General features: G+C 43.8%; 1 protein-coding gene across 1 annotated transcript in view; it reads left to right on the forward strand.

Annotated features, from left to right (window-relative positions):
• Positions 1-23,422, forward strand: part of Ttn (titin) — a 270,030-nt gene that overhangs the window by 44,323 nt on the left and 202,285 nt on the right. The window contains exons 44-46 of the mRNA XM_057755570.1: positions 1,459-1,647; positions 6,920-6,976; positions 21,188-21,466. Coding sequence (XP_057611553.1) covers positions 1,459-1,647; positions 6,920-6,976; positions 21,188-21,466 — 525 coding nt within the window. The remainder of the gene's footprint in view (positions 1-1,458; positions 1,648-6,919; positions 6,977-21,187; positions 21,467-23,422) is intronic.

Below are 23,422 nucleotides of genomic sequence, written 5' to 3' on the forward strand. Positions count from 1 at the left end.
AGTCTCACTAGGAAAGCATTCTCTGCTGCAGGTCTCTGGTGCCCCCTACTGGTAGAAAGGAAATTTGGAAAACTGTAAATTTTACTAGCTTCTCACTAGAGATTTTTTATGGGAAATAAACCTGATCCGTTAGAGACTTAGAGAATGACAGATAAATTAAATAATAAAGAATTATTAATCTCATGATGAAATATGTCCACAATTTGCTTAAGCAGCCTCTTTAACTTTAACAATATTTACCTGCTCCACTGCTGTGGAGACGCTGAGGGCTGGGAGTGGCCGGGCTGGGCTCTTGCTTTCTAAGAGGTGAAGAGACACGTGTGTCTAAGATCCCACAGTCATAAATGCCGTCACATAGAAAGTATTCTTTGTCAGAATGATGGCTGGAGAAGGTGTGTGCATGGGAAAGGGGGTGGTGGGATCAGAGCACACAGCATAACAGACTGAGAGGGAATGAGAGGCTTTGATGGCCTGGGATCCACTTAAATTTGAAGTTCAGCTGCCAGGAATAGGCAAGAGACAGGGGCCAGACACCAGAGCTCTCGGGTCTCTGCCTAGACTTTAGAGTTCATCTTGTTTGCCGCCAAGGAGCCACTCAGAGACCTTTAACCTCTAGGCGGCATGATCCAGCCTGTCTTTAGAAATATTACTGTGTTGGGCAAAGGGAAAAATAGAAGGAAAAAGAACAGAGCAGGAGAGAAGCTTGGAAGGTGAGGGTGATGCCCTCACCAGGGAAACCCAGGGGAGAACGGGTCGCTGAGAAAGTATCCCGGAAGTCAGAGGGGGAAGTTGAGGAAGCAGAGGTGCAGACGAGAGGGAATGCATGGCTGGTGGAGAGAGCCTTGCAGAGGCCACGAACAGCCAATGAGCAGTTTGGACAGTGGCGGGCAAGCTGAATGGGCCACATGCTCCGCTGAGAGAGGGTCTCTCTCTCCTCTCCATTACTGCACTGGTTGTTAGTGGGCCCCAGCTCTTGTTTGCCACTGTGCTTCCTTTGGTTCACCAATGGCAAAACTGTCAGTAGAAATATATGCAGAACCTTGTAGTGGGATGTACCAAGCTCTTCACCCTGGAGAAGAAAGTCCAGCATTAGGACTTAGAGGCAGGCATATTTGAAGTCAGAGGCCAGTTTCTACACAGTGAGTTCAAGGCCAGTGTGGGCCTTGCGAGACTCTTAAGAGACTTTCTTAAAACAGAAGAAAAAATGTTTTTACAACTAAAATTTTAGCCTTTGAAACACTGCAACTAGTTCAGCGATAGGAGAAGCTGGATCTTTCTAGAGTGTTTCCTCCCTGAAGATGAGCATCATATAGTCACACAGGTACAGTGTGTTCGAAAGAAAAGTTTAAGATCTTAAGCTAAAAAAAACCAAAAAAACAAAGAAATGTGATCGGTGGCCTAATCAAGATTGTGCTTACAGATAAGAGAAAATTGCTTTAAATGTGTTTTCTTCTGCAGATCTGAAGGTGTCTTGGTACTGCAGAGATAAGAAAATCAAGCCATCTCGCTTCTTCAGGATGACACAGTTTGAAGACACCTACCAGCTGGAGATCGCCGAGGCTTATCCAGAAGACGAAGGAACCTACGCTTTCGTCGCTAATAATTCTGTGGGCCAAGTGTCCAGCACCGCCACCCTGCGGCTAGAAGGTAGAATAAGACTTAAGAATTTCACAATACCTGTTAAAGTTGCTAGTCATGAGGTCATGAAGGTGTTGGCCCTTCCGTTCTCTTCATTTAACTTGTGATTCCTATGTTGCACACGGTTTCTGCTCCTCATTGACCAGCTCCCTCGGGACCCTTATCTTTTTATTTTGCTCTGTTTTCTCTCCATAAAGTTTTGTGATATATTATGGTCCCTATTGGCTTTCTGCTTCCTGATCAGCATGTATCAGAATGGAGAGAAAAATGCTGAGAAAAAAAAGGGGGGGTATATTTGCTTTTTTACTGACCTAGGGTAGAGACTGGACCATCTTCATGTTGTTTTGACACAACTATGATTTCATAGGCATTACAATGACTTCAGCTCTGATCATAGGATAGGTGATTCACCAAGACTAAAAAGACCCCTAAGTGTTGAGAGGTGGTTTAATGTTTCTGTTCATTAGCTATACTGTAATCAGAAATACTTTCTTGGTCACTGAGGACTTTAATTCCAAGCAAGAGTAACAGTGGTCTGGGAGTGTGGCTTGGTGGTATGGCACTTGCTTAGCATGCTCCAGGTCTCTCGTACACACACACATAATAACAACAATTGTAAGAGAATTTCACACACAATCATGCTATTTTTTCTCAGTGAGTATAATTTATATGATGTATCCAAAAATACATAAGGATTTAGGGAAACTTCTAGTTTCTTCTTTAATTTTAAGGACTATAATTATACATTTTCTTAATAATGAATTTAAAGTGGTTTACAAAACAGAAAAGTTTGATTTATAAACAGAGCGGGAAAACTAATTCCTAAACCTAGCTGCATTCTCCAGTATTGCCTTCATGAGCAATAATGGAGTTCATTCTGTTCTTTAAGCCATTTGTGTCTCGGCTTGTCCATCTGGAAAATGGACATGAATTTGTGTGACTTTGACTCAATAGTGACAAAACATTACGACTGGAGTGGATTCTAGTTCATCGCTGAAACCTGTGGTAAACTTAAAATCGACAATTCCGAAAGAGTTTTGACTTAAGCAGGGAAAAAAAAAACATTAAAAACTGGCCTGCTTCTTTTCAGGTTTTAGCAAATCTGGAGAAGTTACATCACACTTCCAATGGCATGCCTCGCCATCAGTTTCATTTCAGAAGGAGGCCCTTGGCCAAAAACCCGTCTTCATCCAGCCTCTGTCCAGCCTCAGGGTGCACAGCGGGGAGACAGTCAGATTTCACACCAGGGTTTCTGGTGTTCCCAAACCAGCAGTGCAGTGGTTTCATAACCACCATCCAATCCTACCATCAAAAGATGTAGTTTTCCATTTTGAGGAGTCCACAGGCATGGCTTTAATGCTTATAGTCGATGCTTACCCAGAGCATGCTGGGAAATACTCTTGCAGAGCCGCCAATAGCTTTGGGGAAGCCACTTGTTCAGCTACACTCACAGTGACTGCAAAAGGTAAAGCCCCTCTTGCTCCAGGGACTTTGGTTTGCTGTCTGCCCTCCCTCTGCTACTAACGAGAGTCCCCGCTGCTTGTTTCATGCATCCGTCGGTCAGTTCACAATTTACTAACCAACTAACTCGCCATGTATCTTGCCAAGCCTCCAGCTATGGGTTAACGTATAGGCTTGAGTCTCATTGAAATCTGTCTCATGCAATAGGAAATCATTATTTTGTTAGGCAGTGATTTTGCTTGATGCTTTCGTTCTGAGAAGGGTCTGTTTTCCCAAATGATAGTGCGTCAGTTCGTAATCAAATGACATTTCTGCTGAAAGGCATATGATAGCGAACAAGTACTGTGTCCAGTGTAGTTAGATAAAGAAAACAAACAAACAAAAATGGGTGGGGATGGAGAGGGGACCAAATTGTGTCACTCTGCATGGCTGAAAAGATGACAGAAGGAGCCAGATGTCGTCCACTGTCCTCATAAGCCTTCAGTCCCCACCCATTGTTGGGCCACCAACAGTGACTCTTCTCTTGTGTGGTTCTGTATTCTAGAGCACGCTGCAGCTGGCGTACCATTCACACGGCAATGGCCTTTTTCACCTTCATCTTTCATGCCATTTTTTGTTACTGACAAGTGAGAACGTTTCAGACATGACATTCTTCTCGTTTTCTTGTCGCTGAGCTGTAAGGTGCAAGCTCTAGATAGGCAAAGCTCTAGGAAAGATGTAAGAGAGTCCGCAAAGTCGTGGGCAGTAGACGATTCCTCTCTCACAAAGGAGGAAAGCAAAATATTCCAAAGGAAACTAAGTCATGTCAAAGGCCATCGTGTCAATATACAGTTCTGTTTTTTGAGAGTGTATCTCAAAGCTCTACTCACACGGCTGCGTCTGTTCTGGAGACAGGTTGCGTCATGCTGCACCCCTGTCACTAAGTGCAGGAAGTTCTGAGTTATCAAACAGATCTGCTGAAGAGTTAGGGGGTGGGAGGACATTCTCCTGCCTCTGCAGGACTTCACTGTAAAGCTAGGCAACACTGCTCAGTTTCTCTGTCTCCTAAGAGTGAATCTTCCTTCAGGTGTGATGATAGAGGCATCCGAGCGAAGCAACCACAGACTGGAAACAACAGCCGTAGACAGTGTTTAACTAGTAGACCGAGGGCTGTAGCGCTGTATTGTGCACGGTGATCATGGAGAGACAGGCTCAGCAGAGCTAGTCATGGAAGATGGTCACCTGACATTTAGCTCTGTACCACTTGCTTCATTTCATCTTCATCACCTTCTAAAACTTTCTATGCAACCAAAGAGAGCCGATGAATCTGTCCCTTAACCCCCCTCTAGCAGCTTACCCATAAACACTTGACGGAAGTAGACTACATCATAAACCAAACTTGTAGGAGAATTGAACTCCCCAGTCCAGATTCAGTTTGAAGTCCAGGATCAGGAAGTCCAGTCATTTCATATGTGAGTCTACTAATATTTATCAGAAACAAACCTTCAAAATATACCAGAGACGGCTAAAATATTGTAGTTGCCTAGTACTCCTTGGGTAATTATCATTGCAGCTGATGCTAAGCTGAATTTCACTTTAATTGATTCCATAGTAAGAGTCCAGCAAATTATCATTACTGAGAAATGAGTTTACCATGCTGCAGCCATGGTCTTTCTTTTCAGGCCTGGAGGTTCCGGGTTTAGAGAATAAACCATGAAAATAGAAAATTGGATATTGAGAATAATAAGGTCCTATTTGGACTACAATTAATGGTCTGTAGATAATTTTTCTCTAAATGATACTGTTTTTACAGCCTTACAGTCTCTTGAAATTATAGTGATTTCCTCACAGCAATGTCATTATTTTAGTTATTATTGCGCTCAAATCTCTATTGTGTCTGAAAGAGCAAAGAAAAATTTGTCTGGGAGAAGCATAAATTTTTCCCCTTTGTAACCTTGCCTTTTAGGCAAAAATAAAATTAGAACATCGTATTTGAAATGCCAAGAGCTTGTGTTATGTAACTCTAGGCAAAGGACCTACTGGGTCACATGGAAATGGGTCAGTGGATAGAAGTCAGGCTTCCCTGGGGGTTGTGGGAAGGAATAGCCGCCATTCCTCTCTGATCTTCATCAAATGGTTGATGGCTATAGTGATGGCAAAGGGACAGTCAAGTTTTGTCTTGTGTACAGCTATCTCTGCACAGAATTGTAGTTGTCCTTCCTGCCAGCTCAGAGAATCAGCCTCATTCATTCACCTAATAACATCACTAAGATTCTCTTCTGGAGCTGCTTTGTTCCATGGCAATCTCTGGATCTATCTCCATGAACACACAGCAGATACATCTCAGTGAATGAATAGCTCTGAACAGCTCCGTCTAGAACACTGGCTCTTGGTGTCGCTGTAGGTTTTGGGCTAGCAGAGTGATTGTGCAGAATCTGTGAGTGTGTAGGTGGCAGGGGTGACAGTTTTGCCATGTTGTACAGTTGAGAGCTGGCTGTGTTATAGAAGTAGGAGAAGTCTGGATCTTTCAGATCATTTCCGAAAAGTCTAGTGCCAAGTGTCTCCTTGATAGAGTGGATTGACCTGCATGCTTCTGCCCCAGGAATTCTTATATGCTCAGTTCCAAATGATTATATTTTTAAAATACTACTGAAACAAGAGAACATTTTGAAACCCAGACAGCGTTTCTTGTGTTATAAAAGTATTAAAGATAAGATGCTTTTAGGTGTTCAAAGAATGAAGGGTTGAGCACAAGCATATGATTATTTAACATAAAGCCAGTATTTATATGTGCCTCTTTTATTTTGATCTAATACATTCATATAATCTACATGGCTGCCCACCAAGATCAAATAGGAATGTAACCGGCTTGTTAGTTTGTTTGAATATGGTCTTAAGTGCGTAATAAAATAGATGCATCAGATGTTAATTTTGAGCCTAACATGCTGCATTCCTTCCCATCTTAATGACAATCCACCTCCTTGACATTCAGCATGAGTTGTATTTTTCCAAACACATCTAATGTATGCCTGCCCTAACTTCATCCTTAACTAGCAAATGAATCACGAGGCAGGGTAGTTACAAAGGTTACTCTTTGCTCAGACACTAAAAGTATAATACTTGGAGAGTCACAATCTAAAACAACCTATGAAGTTAAAGAAATCATTGAAGAAATCATTGGGTTGTCTTTTATATCATGCCAAAGATCACAAAGAAATGAGAGAAAAAAAAAGAGCCCTCATAGCCGATGTCACAATAAGTTGGAAAACATGTGTCCCAGGCTATCAGCCTTGTCCTGGAAACTGTCCCAGAGACCATAAGCTCTACCTTATGCCCAAAGCTGTACCTGCTCCTTGTATAATAAAAGCCATTCAGAGTTGAGGAGTCTTTGTTCACTGGCTTCTGTGTAATTGGACTTTGTATAGTTTCAAGTTTCAGTGGTGGTTCAAATCAAGGAACTATTTACTATTAAAAAATGGATTGTTCTGAAAAAAAACAAACAAACCTGAAAGTGGCCAGCAAGCAAGCAAGTGTATGTTCCTAATAAATGTGGTTTCATCTCTTAGCAAGCGTGTAGTCAGTAGGACATTACAAGAGAATATTCCTTTAGCTTTCACGTTACTTTCCCGAGTGCATGTAAAGGCATGGGGGGATTGGGACCCTACTCTGCCAACTCTGATACATCAGCTCATCCATTCATTTGGCATGGATACTCTGGTGGAGTGAGTGCATTTTCTCTTTTTATAATAGAAGGGCAGCGTTTATCACATGAATCATGAACTGAGCCAGAAACCGTATGCAATTACTCACCAAAATTCCTGTTATTGTTTTTTCATTTTAGCCCCTGAATCCATTTTACATGAGAGGATTGATCAGCAGATTGAAATGGAGATGAAAGGTATTGTTATGATGAATGTGAGATTTAAGTAGAAATTCTGGAACATTAGTGAAATCCTTGGCCTACTTTCTTCCTCTTAGTATTATTGAGGATATGGCATAACTGTGCAAATATATCTCTTGGAGTATATATTACTATGTCGCATGCCTGGTTTAGTATGCTGATGGTTATGTGTGTTTCACAGCAATTTGTTGGATGGTAATTGTAAATCTTGTATGGAAACTTTATCAGCCACGTTCGGTCTCATGTTCTCAGCCATCTTGAAAAGCGTGTATTATGAAGATTTGTCATTTAATGCATGAAATCATGAAGTAGAAGTTTGTTATCAAAACCATGGTGAAATGAATTGAAAAATGGGCGTTAACCGATCGTCTTCAGAATGCAATGTCATGAATGAATTGTAATAGAAATGCTACTCCCTTTAGGATGTGTGGAAGCCTTACATTCCATTCTTGGTTTACACCTCATGCACACGGATCACTTTAACATTGATATGTCTCTTATACTGGCTTGCAGATAGCTCTCTCTCATGTGACCCCTGCCTGCTTTATTTTGCATAATGTCATGACTCTATAGCTGTATTAGTTCGAATAAACGCCTTCTCATTTTATTTCGTCTATTTACGATTATAGTTCTATATATTTTTCAAAGAGTTAATTCTCAAAAATCTAATCATTTAAATCTACAATCAAAAGGATCAGAAAGGGCGTTTATTCTACTCTCTGCAAGTCAGGTAAGACTTTCCTCTTAGCCATCAAAACAGCAAAGTTGTCCTGCTCTCAAAGCAAATGCACACAGGAATATGTTATTTTGAAATGCACTTTTGCTTGTTCAAGAAGAAATTTCAGCAGTCTGAAGAAAGCAGACCCGACAACGAACGGTTTTCGTGTCAGAATCTTTTAAACAGAGCATGGTGTTGCGTTTATTCGAACAAATATGGTGAGTGAAATTTTATGGATTTGTGAGACTGTAGCATGCACTTTATTTCATTTCCGATTTTGCAATTTCATTTATTTTCAACTTTTCCAAGTGCTGTGGAAAATAGTAAAATGCTTTGTAATTTAATTTTCTTTGCAGAAGAACTCTCTGAGGGAGAAGCTGAACCTGCCGGAGACATGCGCAGTGCCTTCTCCGACTCTGAAGACATAGAGCACCACTCCCTGATGGCAAGGAGATACGCAAGCAGAATGTCGTCCACGAGCTCCTGGCCCGAATGCTTCAAGCCTACTTTTACTCAGAAACTTGCATTTCAATATGTTGTAGAGGGTGAACCTGTTGTTTTTACATGCAGACTGATTGCCTGTCCAACTCCAGAAATGACTTGGTTTCATAATAACAGGCCCATCCCCACAGGTCTTCGTCGGGTTATAAGCACTGAGAATCATGTTCACCAACATTCTTCCAGCTTAGAAGTGAAGAGGGTCCAAGGCCGAGATTCTGGGAGTTACAGACTCTTGGCGGTTAACAGTGAAGGGTCCGCCGAGACCAGTGCGTCGCTACACGTTATCCAGAAAGGGCAGGATGGGCGGTACTTAGAATTTCTGAAAAGGGCAGAGCAGACCTGGGAAGACGTGGGGGCTCTAGGTGAGAGGAGAGAAGACAGGATCAAAGTTGACCTGAGGTTTACTGGCTCCCCTTTTAACAAAAAACAAGCGGTGGAACAAAAGGGAATGATGAGAACCATCCACTTTAAAGCAGTGAGCCCTGGCAGGAAAGCAGACTTTGTGTATGATGAGGAGTGGTCAGAGAGTAAATCGGATGTCGGAGGTTGGCTTAACGTAGGTGAAAGTTTCCTCGATGAGGAGACCAAAGTCAAGTTGCAGCGTTTGCGAGAGGCTAGAAAAATCTTCTTAGAGAAAAAGAAATTATCTCTTTTAGATTCATCATCTGAAATAAACTTAAAGGCCGCGAGAGGTGAGGATGTTGTTAGGGACTCTCCATTCGCTAGAGAGGAAGTGAAGAGGAGATTGGTGTGTGAGTTTGTTGAAGACAGGGGTAGGGTCGATAACTCAGCTGAGAGAATCACCCCAAATCCATACTCCCTACCTAATCAAATACACCAAAATAGAGAGCCCCCTCCAAGTGTCCAAGCGACTGGTGATGGATACATTCTCCAGACTGAAAGTTACCTGAGCCAAGAGACATTTCTAGAAGAAAGCCTACCAAAAGGCTGTTTTGACGAGTATGGCCTCATAAGTGAAAACACGAGAGCAAGGGGTCGATTTGAAGAAGCCACCAACAGCACTGTGGTTAGAGCATCAACAGTCACCCCTGATCAGGAAACAGATGAACATAAGGGCGAGGGGAGAGGTGAGGCTCCCGAAAGGGTGCCTGGAGTTCTCGCGCCGTATTCCAGCGAGTCTTTGGCTACACTTGTAGCTGTTAAAGAAGCTGAAGTAGTAGATAGTGATGGAGGAACACCGAAGGGCTGGAGAGAAGGACAGTGGTCCCCCACAAACGTGGAAGAATTCAAAACTGAGCAGGAAGAGAGAACAAGAGCTTTGGAAAATTACTTTCAAAGGCATCCACCACGCTGCCCACCTTCATTTCTTCAGGATATTGAATCTCAAGAAGTCTATGAGGGGGATAGCTGTAAATTTGTATGTCATTTTCAAGGGTACCCTCAGCCCATAGTGACGTGGTACATCAATGAGGTGCCAATACCTCGGAGTCAAGGCTTCTCCACTCATACTTTCGAGAACTACTCAACGTTAACCTTCCCTTCTGTTCAGCCACGACACGGAGGCTTGGTTACCTGTGTGCTGTTTAACCAGTACGGAACAGTAAAAGCGACAGGTGTGCTTAGCGTGCGGGCAAAGCCGAAGTCCGAGTCCCAGCCTCGTAAGGTCCCAGCGTGGCCTGACTACACAGATGAAGAAGAGCTGGTATTGGCCTTTGACCAGGCGAGAAGTACCCATGCATCTTTCAGTCAAGAGGGCCAAGAACATCTTTATATGTCAAAAACTCAACCCCCAGGGCTCCCCTCTGCAGACACAGAGTTGCTCTCCTTCCCTGTAGAAATTCAGATAACTTCAGCCACCCCAACCCCAGAACAGGACCAAGAAAACAGGGAGCTGTTTGAATTGGAACCTGAAGCAATACCTCGAGATCAAATCAGCCAGTCACCAAAACACAAGTTTATCTTCTCCTCTGATATTACTAATGAGCCACCCAAAATATTACAAGAAATGCCAAGGAATGCCAGCTGTAGGGAAGGCGATTCTATAATGCTTGAATGCCTAATATCAGGGGAGCCCCAGCCTGTAGTCACGTGGTTTCATAATGGTGTTCTCATAAAGCAGAACCAAAAGTTTGAGGTGGAAAAGGTTAATTATAGCCATAGGTTATATGTCAATGATGTCAAATCAGAAGATTCTGGAAGATACGAATGTATAGCTGAAAATGATTCAGGCATAGCCGAGAGCATTTTAGATTTAACCGTAGAAGCCATCACTTACAGGGAATATAGCCAACTGGAAAGTGTCAGTGGAACCTTTGCACAGTATTCTAAATCTCAGCAAGCCCAAGTTCAGGAGGAATCTGTAAGGACACATTTTTATGATAATCCAGTTGGTCCTTTTGCCGCCCAACCAAATGTAAGAGAATATACTGTCAGGGAGTATTTTCAAAGCCTTGAGACAGTTGGGCAGGTGGACAAGAGAAACGAAGTATACTGTACCACTTCCAGTGAGAAGCTATTCAAATCTACTCAGGGCACCTCTAGACCCACAGGCAGTGATAAACCTCACAGGGCAGAATTCCTACAATACCAAGATGAGGTGCCTGTAAGTGAAACCTCTCAACCACAGAGAGCAGAGGATGCCGTTTATCCATTTGTTGATGATGTCAGCAAAGCTAGCGTTAGAAAAGAGGTCAGAGATGACTTTGGAAATCGTGGACCAGAATGGGGAACTACGCAAGGGCATTCGCAAAGCGATTATGTGTTGAATAGTCACGCTAAGAGAACCTCTGATGCTGTTGAGGATATGGAAGCTTCACCTGTCACTACCTACGAAGAAGCCCTTGGAGGAGAGAGGTACTACCCAGGGAAGAAGGTGAGGCATAAGATCATAGCGTTCGAAAAGCTGCAGCGTGCAGAAAAGGGAGTTCTAGAAAAAAGGCGGACCAAGAAATCTTTTGTTACTGCCCCACAGAAGAAGCTGGATGATCTCGAGGTTTCTGTACAGCAAAGAGAATCAGGCTCGGGCAATCTGAGAGTAAATATGCATTGGACAGAGGAAATGTCTTCACATACAGAAGCAGATTCAGCTGACATTGTGATGGATTTGAAGCAGCTTTTGCGTCAAGCTCCCGAGGAATTTGAAATAGAAGAGAGGGAACAGCAGGAGGAAAAACACCCTTTAAATCAAACCATAGCTTCAGAGAAGGGTGAGCTTGAAGCACCTGTTACATTTGACCTCAGGCAGTTTCACTCACAGATAGACAGTGCAGGCATAAAATCCCAAGATCTGGCCAATGGTCAACAAGATAAAAACTCTTTAAGAATTCAACAACGTACATCAGAAATGGTTAGTCCTGAAGACATTGTCTTTGATCTAAAGCAAATGTATTCTCATGTAGAAGATCCAGGCAAGGTATTCCAGGAGCAAGAAATGGAGAACAAACAGGAAGCACACCGCAAAGAAGAAACTCCCATCTGCCAAAGCTTTCAATATGGACAGGAATGGAACCCTGCAGTTTCAAAAACCGATCACTCGCTTAAGTCTTTTTCTGAAACGGTGCATGGTGAATCGTGGTCTTTATTTCAGACTTCACCGGCTGATACGAGAGAAGCTAACATTTCTGAGAAAAATGGTTCTCTAGGAGATGAACATAGTTTCATTTCTCAGTTGAAAAGGGCAGCGAGCGAGGAGGAACATTTGGAGGTTCCTGAGATGGAAGAGAGCTTCACCTCGGGACCAGCATGTGGTGTGGCTCAGGGGTACAACGGAACTCTGGAAGACCCCAGAGGGAACGTTCAGGGGGCAGCCGAGCCTCACAGACAGCTCTCTCTCAGTCAGTGCTTGCCGTTCTTAATGACTGGAGAACAGCAGGACCTAGATGACCAGAGAGAGGAAACAACTGAGGTCTCAGGAGAAGAAACCTATCATGAAGTTCATGTTCAAAACGAAAGCTCTTTCTCTACCATGCAAGGAGAAAAGGTAGAAACTTGTTTTCCTGAAAGTCTTCCTAGATTGGAGGAGGCTCAAACAACTGAAGAGGGGGCGTCTGAGAGCTCCCTAACACAGTACTTACTTGCTGCAGGAAAGTATGAGGTGCCGGAGGTTAGAGACACCAAGCGCAAGGCAGAACTTGTCCAGAGTGCGTCGGTCACCTCCATGGAGGTTGAAGAAGTAACTTTCAGCACTGTGTATGAATATTACAACCAGAAACAGGAATCTCTAGGACGGCCCTATTCTCCCGAGTCTGATGTTTCTATTGATGTGGGAAGTACAAGCAGTGAGGAGCTGCCTGAGTTCGATCAGTTCTATAGCCCGCCGTCATCTGTGGAGCATGTGGAGTCTCCAAAGTCTCCCGATTTATATTTTAAACCTTCAGGGGTAACTGAGCAATCCTTAGCAAATACAAGAGGTGAGCCCCTGGAGAGACAAGCCACTGCTTTAGAGGAAAATGGCGAAAGGTACTCCACACCTTCTGAAGGTGAAATACCAGAAAGATACTCTACACTATCAGGGGAGGCTCTGGAGAGATACTCCACTCCCCCAGGGGAGGCCCTGGAGAGATACTCCACTCCTCCAGGGGAGGCCCTGGAGAGATACTCCACTCCCCCAGGGGAGGCCCTGGAGAGATACTCCACTCCCCCAGGGGAGGCCCTGGAGAGATACTCCACTCCCCCAGGGGAGGCCCTGGAGAGATACTCCACTCCCCCAGGGGAGGCCCTGGAGAGATACTCCACTCCCCCAGGGGAGGCCCTGGAGAGATACTCCACTCCCCCAGGGGAGGCCCTGGAGAGATACTCCACTCCCCCAGGGGAGAGACTAAAGAGAGATTTTATTCCTACTAGAGGACCAAACCATAGTAGAAATGTAAGCACGAACCTGTCAAAAATAGAGAGGGAAGACAGCACACCAAACGAACATTTCCATACGCCTACGGAAGAGAGGAGTTCCTCTTCCGAAATATGGCGTTCAGATTCATTCGGCACACCTAATGAAGCCATCGAGCCCAAAGACAATGAAACACCTCCATCTTTTATCGAACCGCTAAGCAGAAGGAAGATCTATGAAAATACAACTTTAGGCTTCATCATTGAAGTTGAGGGTCTCCCGGCCCCCGGTGTGAAATGGTATAGAAATAAATCTTTGCTGGAGCCGGATGACAGAATCAAGATAGAAAGGGTGGGCAATGTGTGGTCTTTAGAAATTTCTAACGTTCAAAAAGGAGATGGGGGAGAGTACATGTGCCATGCAGTCAACATCATCGGGGAGGCAAAAAGCTTTGCGAATGTAGACATAATACCCCAAGAGGAAAGGGCTGTGGCTCTCCCACCACCAGTAATGCACCAACACGTCATGGAGTTTGACTTGGAAAATGCCAACTCCTCAAGAACACCTTCCCCTCAAGAGATTGTCCTGGAGGTGGAATTAAGTGAGAAAGATGTGACGGAATTTGAGAAGCAGGTGAAGATCGTCACGGTCCCTGAATTTACTCCTGACCATAAGAGCATGATTGTGAGTTTAGATATCCTTCCGCGGCATCTAGTAGATCCCAGTCTGGCGTCCCGAGGGGAAGAAGGCACCGATTTTAACATTGATTTAGAAGCCTTTGAAATGCCCCCTCGTTTTATAACACCCATCTGTGATTTTAAGATTCCAGAAAACTCCGACGCCGTGTTCAAATGTTCCGTCATAGGCATCCCTACGCCAGAAGTCAAATGGTATAAGGAGTACATGTGCATTGAGCCAGATGGCATGAAGTACGTCATCAGTGAGGAGAAAGGCAGCCATAGCCTTAAAATCAGAGACATCAGCCCTTCAGACAGTGCGACATACAGGTGCAGAGCTCTGAACAGCGCAGGAGAAGCCATCTGCCGAGGTTTCCTCACCATGGGAGACTCTGTCTCTGGGTCACCAGTCTCTGCAGTGACCCCAAGGACAAGCAAAGTGACTTTAAGCAGTCAGAAGGAGGAATTACTCTTAAGGAACAAATATGCAGACAGTTTTTTTGAATTCCAGGTGGTAGAGGGCCCTCCCAGGTTTATCAAAGGTGTTTCGGATTGTCGCGCTCTTTTAGGGACAGCAGCGTATTTCCAGTGTTTAGTTCGTGGTTCTCCGAGACCCACAGTCTCTTGGTACAAGGATGGAAAATTGGTCCAAGGATCAAGGTTCAGTGCTGAGGAAAGCGGCATAGGGTTCCACCATCTGTTCATAACAGGCTTACTGAAAAGTGATGGGGGACAGTATAGCTGTGTAGCTACGAACAATTCAGGAGAGGCTAGGAGCTCGGCCGTTCTCACCCTTTCTTAAAGTGGGATTTTCGGGGCCTCAGGCACTATCAGTATCTATGGATTAGCAACCTTCCAGATGTAACCTTTATATTTGGATCGTGACCCTGAAGCCCCCTGGAGATGTGGTCTTTCTGTGCAGAAATCTCATCTTTATAATGCATGTAAATATTCTGTGGTCTGAACACAGAAACCACCACTGTGTCAGTTACACTGTGTGTTGTCCATCCGGCACAATTAAACACCTCTGTGGCTACCTACTGTTTGTGCTTCTCCTTTTCAGCTACCCCTCCTCCACAGGGTGTCTGAGAATTCTCTTTTAGCAGGTCACTGGCAGGTGCACAGCAGGATAAAAGGTGATCATACTGGATGAGCACGTAGAGAAGCTGGTAAGAGGAAACACCCCCTGGCCCTAAGTCATTTATGAACACTAAGCCTCTTCACATTCAGACAAAGCTGTGTTGATTTACTCAGATGCAAGATGGCAAAGCGAGAAACAAAACAAGCTTTGCCCAAATCATAATCTGTTTGTGTTGCAATCTTGATAATGAATTTTGCTTTTAAGAGATATCTTCATCATTACTATTAATTTTGAGTGTTTGCATTATCGCTGGTTTTGAAGGGGTCAAAGTCTCTGCAGGTTCTTTTTTTTTTTTTTCTTGCTGATTTTTTTTATTAATTAATTAATTTAATTATTAAAGATTTCTGCCTCTTCCCCGCCACCACCTCCCATTCCCTCCCCCTCCCCCAATCAAGTCTTCTTTTAAACACTTGCAAGGAAAACATAAAGATATTCCATATTTGGAAATATCTTATTTTCTCATTTTGAGCATCAAGTGCAAGTGCAGCATTAATCTATCATCAACCTGGGGGTTTTAACATTTCATCTACATATGAATTTTTAACTATATATCAGTGTCAGGATCTCTAATAGAGACACTATGAAAATTTTTATTAAAGGATATATATATATATGCATATATATATGGCAGTAGAGTAAGTTTTATTATTTTTATAAAATTTTAATCTTTAAAATTAACTATATATTAATAAACATTCAAATTCCAGTAGGATATTTATGTTTGTGCAGTGAATTTTAATTTTATTCTTCAGTTTTACTAATTGATAAATGCTTTAATATTATGGCTGTAAACCAATGTGGACCTTGTTCTTTGCATATAAGACATAATAACTGAAAAAAAGTCAGTTTTCTTAAAGAAAAATGTAGAATTAGATCTAAAGACCTGAGGAATTATAGTCAACAGCAAGCTTCTTTGTCACCTGGTGGTGACAGCCACAGAACTAACGTAGTGAGTTTCAGTTTGTAGCAGATGAGAAAACAGTGGAAGAGAATGAATATGCCTGAGTATGCAATGTTTAAGGTCCATGATTGTATTAGCCATATTCATACTGGTTATCAAACATACGACATTTATTTCAGATTTAATTTCCATAAGAATTGTTAGAGCTACCATATTTATTGTGTTTCTTTCATCTGTTGATATTATTCTCGCAATGGAAATCACTTCCCATCCTCCAAACCAGAAGATTAAAAGCATGTGTAGGAAACACGGAGATGAGCTGATTGTCTCCTCCAATTGTTTTTTAAATGTCTTTGTTTTGAGTGACCATCATCCAGTGTAAATAAGTGTGGAACAATGATTTTTGCTTCTACCAGAGAGTACAAAATGCCTTTTGATAAGAAGTTAGATATAATAGACCACATCACTGTCAAGCTGACTCTGGTAAAGCTAATTCTGTAGCAAGGGCCTTAAGAGTCTTTTCTACATTTAGTCCTATACTGTATGTGTCATAGCCAACATGACAAACACACTTACCGCATATTATAAACACAATCACTTTCAAAACCCAGAAAAGTGGTGAAAATAGAGACAGAAAATGCTTTCATATTTGTTGATTTTTAAGTACACTCATACATTCACATAAGGAAATCTTTATTAGATTTTCTCATGATGATTCCACTAGTCTTAGACGCCTTGAACTTGAAGATGTGTTGAATAATAATAGCTGAAAGAAGAAAGTAAGTTTCCCCCACACTCACAGTAGTCAAATAGAACTTTCTGCTTTCTGACTCCATGACACCCAGTTTTAAAGCCTGCAATAGTAATGAGAGAGAGAGAGAGAGAGAGAGAGAGAGAGAGAGAGAGAGAGAGAGAGAGAGAGAGAGCGAGCATGTTTTGAAATAGGGGAAATTTTTGAAAATATTTTTACATATAATCAATTCAGGGCACTTTATATCCCATCCATTCTATTTGAGGTCATTTTGGGGAATTAAGAGAAGGGGAAGCTAATGCACCCAGCGCAGACCCAAGGCTAAGTGGCCACCTTTGGTCTTGTAAGTTTATGCAATCAGTGGTTTCTCGGGGACACTCCCAAGTAGCTTAGTAAATATCCCACGTGCTGCAGACAAGTTTTACTAGTGTTTTACGGCCTGCAGACCCAAGGCCTGCCTTCCCATACTGAAAGTCTAGACCAGTCAGAAATTAAGACACCAATGTGGAGCGAGAGGGAAGTGGTTTAATAGCACGGCAAAACTACCTTTCATTTAGGCAATAAACCTACGAGTAACAGGGCAGTGCTACTTCCTCAGAAGACTGAATTAAGAATCAACTTCCTTTCGTTAGACTACATGTCTCTCACTTGGTTGTGATAGTGTTGACAGAATGTGTGTTACTTCAATAATGCTGTACAACTGACTTACACAATAAATTATCACCAACATTTTGATACTGGCATCATCGTCTCTTATTTCTGCTTTCTCTGTTTCCTTAACTAATGTCTTATTTTAAAACATTTCTTAAAGTACTTTGACTAGTCACTTGAATGAGGAAGGCCCAATTTTCTAGTAATAGACAACAGTGGCTCTTTCAGGAGTTGGAAGCAAACCTTTCCTGTAGTCTGATACAGGAAAGACCTCAAGCTGACCTTGAACTGGAAATCCTCCTGCCTCAGCCTTCCAAGTGCTAGGATTACTGATGTAGGTCCCCACTTTTGTTACTGTTGCTGTTGATATACAGTTAGAAGTACTAACTAAAACATATTTTTTTCTTTGAAAACAATCATTAGATTCAAGAAAACTGTACATAACAGTTCTATACATTTTTTAGAAGTTGATGTAAATAATCCTGGATTTATGATTTATAAATATTTATCTGCTACTTCTTCAAACTTCAGATCTAGGCTTATATCACATTTGTAAACCCTACCAGATGAATTGGACAGAAAGTTGCTTTGATGCAGTAGTTATATCTGTTTGAGCTCCCATAGCAGGCTAAGAAAATTTAAGAAGGTGTTTTTTGATAAATCTAACCATAGTCTGACTCCAATGCAGAAGGCCGGTAATTGGTATCTCATTCTTTGGTTGATACTATTTGTTAAGCAAAATCTTATCATAATATCATAATAACTTTTCTCCACACAGAGATTGCTAGTACTCTGTCTGCCAAGGAAGAATTTCCAACCTATAGTTCTGATCTTCACTTCCATAACGTGAATGAACTTTTATCTGAGCCTGCAGCTCATTCCACTCCGTTTGACTCCAGACAGGAAGGCACGGCCCCGGTTTTCATCAGAGAAATATCAGATGCCGAAATAAGCATTGAAGATGTAGCTAAATTGTCTGTTACTGTCATTGGCCGCCCTAAGCCTAAAATTCAGTGGTTCTTTAATGGGGTGCTGTTAACCCCTTCTGCCGACTACAAATTTGTCTTTGATGGGGATAACCACAGCCTGATCATTCTGTTCACCAGATTTGAGGATGAGGGAGAGTACACCTGCATGGCCAGTAATGAATACGGGAAAACAGTGTGTAGTGCCTATCTAAAAATAACCCCCAAAGGGGAGAGGTACAAAGATGTGGAATCGGAAATGAAGAAAGCTCAGGAGGAGTCTGAGGGGCCTTGTCCTCCTTACTTCTTCAAGGAGTTAAAACCAGTCCAGTGTGCTGCAGGGATCCCTGCTGTCTTTGAGTATCTGGTGCATGGAGAACCCGCCCCTACCGTCTTGTGGTTCAGAGGAAATGTGCCACTTTTTACCAATGTGTGTTACACCATCATTCACAATCCTGATGGCTCTGGGACCTTCATTGTTAACGACCCCCAGAGGGAAGACAGTGGCCTGTACGTCTGTAAGGCCAAGAACATGTGGGGCGAGGCCACCTGCGGCGCAGAGCTTCTTGTACTTCTGGAGGACACGGATTTGACAGACGCCTCCTGCAAAACAGAGCCCACATCAGGAGTTCCTGGGGATCTTCTGGAAACACTCGCAAGGGGCCCTTCAGTTCAGGCATTTGATTCACAGCAGGAAGCCACAGCTTTTGTCAAGGATGCCATTCCGGAAGCTGCTACAATGACAGAAGAAAAGCTCCAGCTTTCTTATGAGCATGACATTGACAACAGTGAACCGCATACCGGGGTGACTATAGAGGCTCAGAAGCTGTACCCTCTGGAGAGCACTGGGGAGCTTCCTCCCATTGATGGCACTGTTCACACACAGCTGGACAGAGAGCCACCTCCTCCTTTACAGATGCAGACTGTCCACCCTCAGGGAACCCTTCCACAGTTCCAAGAGCCTGCAAACATCCCCCCATGCTCTCCACCAGCGGCTCCCAGTCATTCACATCCATCCTCTGTGGCTGACGAAGCACTTCAGTCAGGAGAAGAGATTGTCTCTGAAGTGGACAAAGAGCAAAGAGCTCTCCTCCTGTGTCAGGATGTAGCTGAGGGCCATGTGGAAAGTCTAGAGGGTCCTGAGGTTGCCGTTTCGAATGTGCATTTTGAGCCCCAAGTCCCTTTTGAACACACGTGCACAGAAAAAGGCGAAATCCTGCTGGCGAATGCAGAACCCCTAGAAAGCGTAGGGCGAGGTGTTGCAGAGAGCTCCGAGGAAGGCAGGTCCCTGAGCTTCCCGCTAGCACACGAGGAGAAGCAGGTCCTACTCAAGGAAGAACAAGCAGGGGACATGGCGGGGCCCGCCAGCCAAATCTCTAAGCCTAAGAAAGAGCCCGAGGCAGTCAAGGGAGTGATGGAGGTTCAGGGAAGTGACCTGCTCACTAAGGAAACTTTGTTTCCTGCTATTCCAGAAGAGCAGCGATTACACCTGAAAACCCAGGTCCGCAGGGCTTTGCAAGCTGCAGTTGCCATTGAGCAAGGCAGTCTTTTGTCTGAGTGGCTGCGAGGCATTGACAAGGTGGAGGTCAAGGCTGTAGACCTCACTCAGGAGCCCAAACGCATCCTCTGCACCTACCTTATTACTTCAGTGAAGTCGCTGACCGAGGAGTTAACCATCGCTATTGACGACATAGATCCTCAGATGGCTAACCTGAAGATGGAGCTCAGGGATGCCTTGTGCTCCATCATATGTGAAGAAATAAACATCCTAACAGCAGAGGATCCAAGAATTTGGGAAGAAGCCAAACTATGTGTGCAGGGTGGAACAGACCACTCTCCGGAGGTACAGCAAGTCGAGGTCATCGTAGAACCAGAAGCTGAAACTGAGTATCTCGTTTCCCAAGACCAGGTCGGTTGTCTGAGTGTGGAAAGTCAGTTTAAAGATGGAGATGCTGATGAGGGTGCACAGGCTGAGACTCTGAAACCAGCAGAAGAGAGTAGCACCCAGAAGGCCGGTACAGTAAAGTCACAAGAAACTGATGGTACCTTAGCCGAAGAGTGCCCTACTGTACTTAAACCCTTAGTGGATGCCATTTCTGAGGAAGGCGGGACTGTCCGCTTTACGTCCTCCATATCAAATGCTCAGGAGGTGAACTGGTATTTCAAGGGGAAACTGGTGTCAACAGACACAAAGTTCAAGTGTTTACAAGAACAGAATGACTACACTCTGGTCATCGACACGGTAGAGGCAGAGGATGAGGGGGAGTATATCTGTGAGGCCTCAAATGACAGTGGAAAAGCCAGGACATCAGCAAAGCTCACTGTTGGAAGAAGAGGTTGGACGTCGGGGATTAAAGGGATCTGGCTCTAATACCCACTGAGTTGTGATGGTTTAGGTTTCACCGCTGAAGCCTCACTTATCTGCCTCTTTTCTGGAATGCCAGCTACTTAGAACAGGAAGGAAAGAAGTATAGACGTAATCATGGTTATTAGCTTACATTTCTCTCCGACTGCCTCGTTAGGCAGAGCATTTTCATAGCCACACTGCTACTGATTTTCTTAAGTAAAACATATTCTCATATGTTTTATAATGATAAATATGTTTTCATATGAAAGTGCTTTGATAACAAGTAATAGAACCTTCTCAGTACGTAGGCGTTCTGAAATTGCCAGGCTCTTCTCTAAATTCCAGATAACCATGATTAGTCGTCTCCCTGTGTTTATTTCTGTTTATTAGCTTCTGTCTCACCTCACCACTTCAGCTGATGTTTCGTGGTTTCACCTTAATTTCAGCTCTTAGTCAGCATGGTGGATTTCAGTGACACGCCCCGTGGTTATGCATGCACGCCCAAAGCACCACGTTTCGTTTCGGTAGCCACCCTCCCCAGTTCACTGCTGAGTAACAGTCGGAATTGTCACAAGCTGCTGCTTTTTGACCTTTTTTGTTTCTGCCTTCACGACCATGCTCATCTTCCAGTCACGTGTCCTAGACTGCCGCAACCCGCCTCACCAATTTCAACTGTTCTATTTCGTTAACAGCAACAAAAGTTAGTCTGCAAAAAGAATGTGGGGTGCCTGACAAGGTGGCATGCTAATGGCCTCTGCTTCCCTTCGCAGCGGCCCCTGTGATCAAGCGGAGAATTGAACCCCTGGAGGTGGCTCTGGGTCACTTGGCCAAATTCACCTGTGAGATCCAAGGTGCCCCCAACGTCCGATTCCAGTGGTTCAAAGCCGGCAGAGAGATCTACGAGAGTGACAAGTGTTCCATTCGGTCTTCGAATTACGTCTCCAGCCTGGAAATCCTGAGGACCCAGGTTGTGGACTGCGGCGAGTACACCTGCAAAGCTTCCAATGAGTATGGCAGTGTCAGCTGCACGGCCACGCTCACGGTCACAGGTAAACGCCGCACACTGGTGTGGGTGCTGGCATCTCAGTTCAGCTGGTGGCGTGTGTGGCCTTGTGTCCAGGTGCCTAGAGTGTTACCAGCTGGAGGTCCACCGTGCTATCACGTCGACTAAGAACCCCAGAGGGGATGGGGGACAGGTCGTCCTTGGTAGTCACGTTTTGATCAGCAGCCGAAGCAAATGTTCCTTTATTTGTGGGGGCAGGAGATAGGGGGAGGAGGATGCTAAGTTATCAAATGAGCCTGACTGCCTCCTTAATATGAAACATTTCAGGAGTGTTTGGTCCTACAAAAATAAATAAATACAAATAAATAAATAGCCGGATGGTGATGGCACACGCCTTTAATCCTAGCACAGGCCTTGAATACTAGGAAGCAGAGAGACAGGTGGATATCTGAGTTCAAGGCCAGCCTGGTCTACAGAGTGAGTTCCAGGACAGCCAGGACTACCCAGAAAAACCCTCTCTCAAAAACAAAACAAAACCCAGCAAAAATCTCCATATATTAATATGAACCCGAATAACCAATCAGAAACAGAGTTCCAAATAAAGCCAGAATTACAAAAAAATCAGACTATACAGTTGTTAAACAAAGTCCCACGCGAAGACAGGAGCTAAAACAGGGCTTTGAGTGAGGATGCTTGCACCAGCTTTCATTCCTAACTTTAAAATTAGGGCAACTACAAAACTATAAATACTCCATTCTCACTTTCCTAACTGAACCACACACACAAAAAAAAAGAAGAAAAAGAAAATCAGTCTGTCTGTCCTTTTCCCTTTCCTTCACTCTTCCTCCTACTCTCCCTCGCTTTCTTCCCTCCCCTCCCTTCCTTCCTTCCCTCCCTTTTTTCCTTCTCTCCCCTCCCTTTTTTCCTTCCCTCCCCTCCCTCCCTTCCTTCCTCCCTTCCTTCCCTCCCCTTCCTTCTTCCCTTCCTTCCCTCCTCACTTCCCTCCCCTCCCTCCCTTTCTTCCCTCTCCTCCCTCCCTTCCTTCCCTCCCCTTCCTTCTTCCCTTCCTTCCCTCCTCCCTTCCCTGCCCTCCCTCCTTCCTTCCCTCCCCTCCCTCCTTTCCCTGCCCTCCCTCCCTCCCTCCGCCCCTCTCTCCCTCTCTCCCTTCCTTTCTCCCCTCCCCTTCTCTTCTTAGTGGTGGCTTCAGACACTGATGGAAGGGAGGGTCCTTGGGGAGGAGGGCTGCTCTTGGGTGGTGTCTTACTCTGTGAGAATGTCAGGGGAAAGGAGCCACTCATTCACCTCAGGAAAAGAAAAGGAATTCTTTGAAGCATCTTTTACCCTGTGACTTTATCACAGAACCAAAAATCTTTGAAATTCTAAGGAAGCTGCCCATGGTGATCCAGCCAGGTTGGTTTTCAGTCTGGAGCCAAAATGTTTCCATACAGCCAAGATTGGCATTCTTTTTTTTCCTTTTTGTTTTTTGAGATTAATATAATTACATAGCTTAACCTATTCTTCACTCCATCCCCTCTTACATACTTCTCCTTTACTCTTTTTATTATTCATGGCCTATCTTTTCATTAATTGTTGTTACATGAATATATATATATATATATATATATATATATATATATATATATATTCCTAAATAAAACCTGCTCAGTCTGTATAATGTGACTTGTATATTTTCAGGTATGCCTGTTCGGTATGGATAACCATTTGGTGTGCTCCTCCCTGGGGATGACTTTTTGCCCCACTTTCAGCCTTTCCTTTGATGCCTGTAGGGGTTCAGGCCCCCTGGGCTTTCCTCCCTGGTGGCATTATTCTTAATGACAGTTCAGAATTTTCTTGACCCAGATTAACCCAGCTCAGTAATGGGGCTTCAGCCACAGGAGCAAAGGACAAGGAGGTAGATTCTTTGTCTGTTATCAGCAGGAGTGGACCCTAAAACAGCTTCAGAATGGAGAACAGAGATGGGAAGCTTTTGCTATGAAATATT

Source organism: Chionomys nivalis, chromosome 22, assembly GCF_950005125.1.
Source record: "Chionomys nivalis chromosome 22, mChiNiv1.1, whole genome shotgun sequence".
Classification (NCBI taxonomy): Eukaryota; Metazoa; Chordata; class Mammalia; order Rodentia; family Cricetidae; genus Chionomys; species Chionomys nivalis.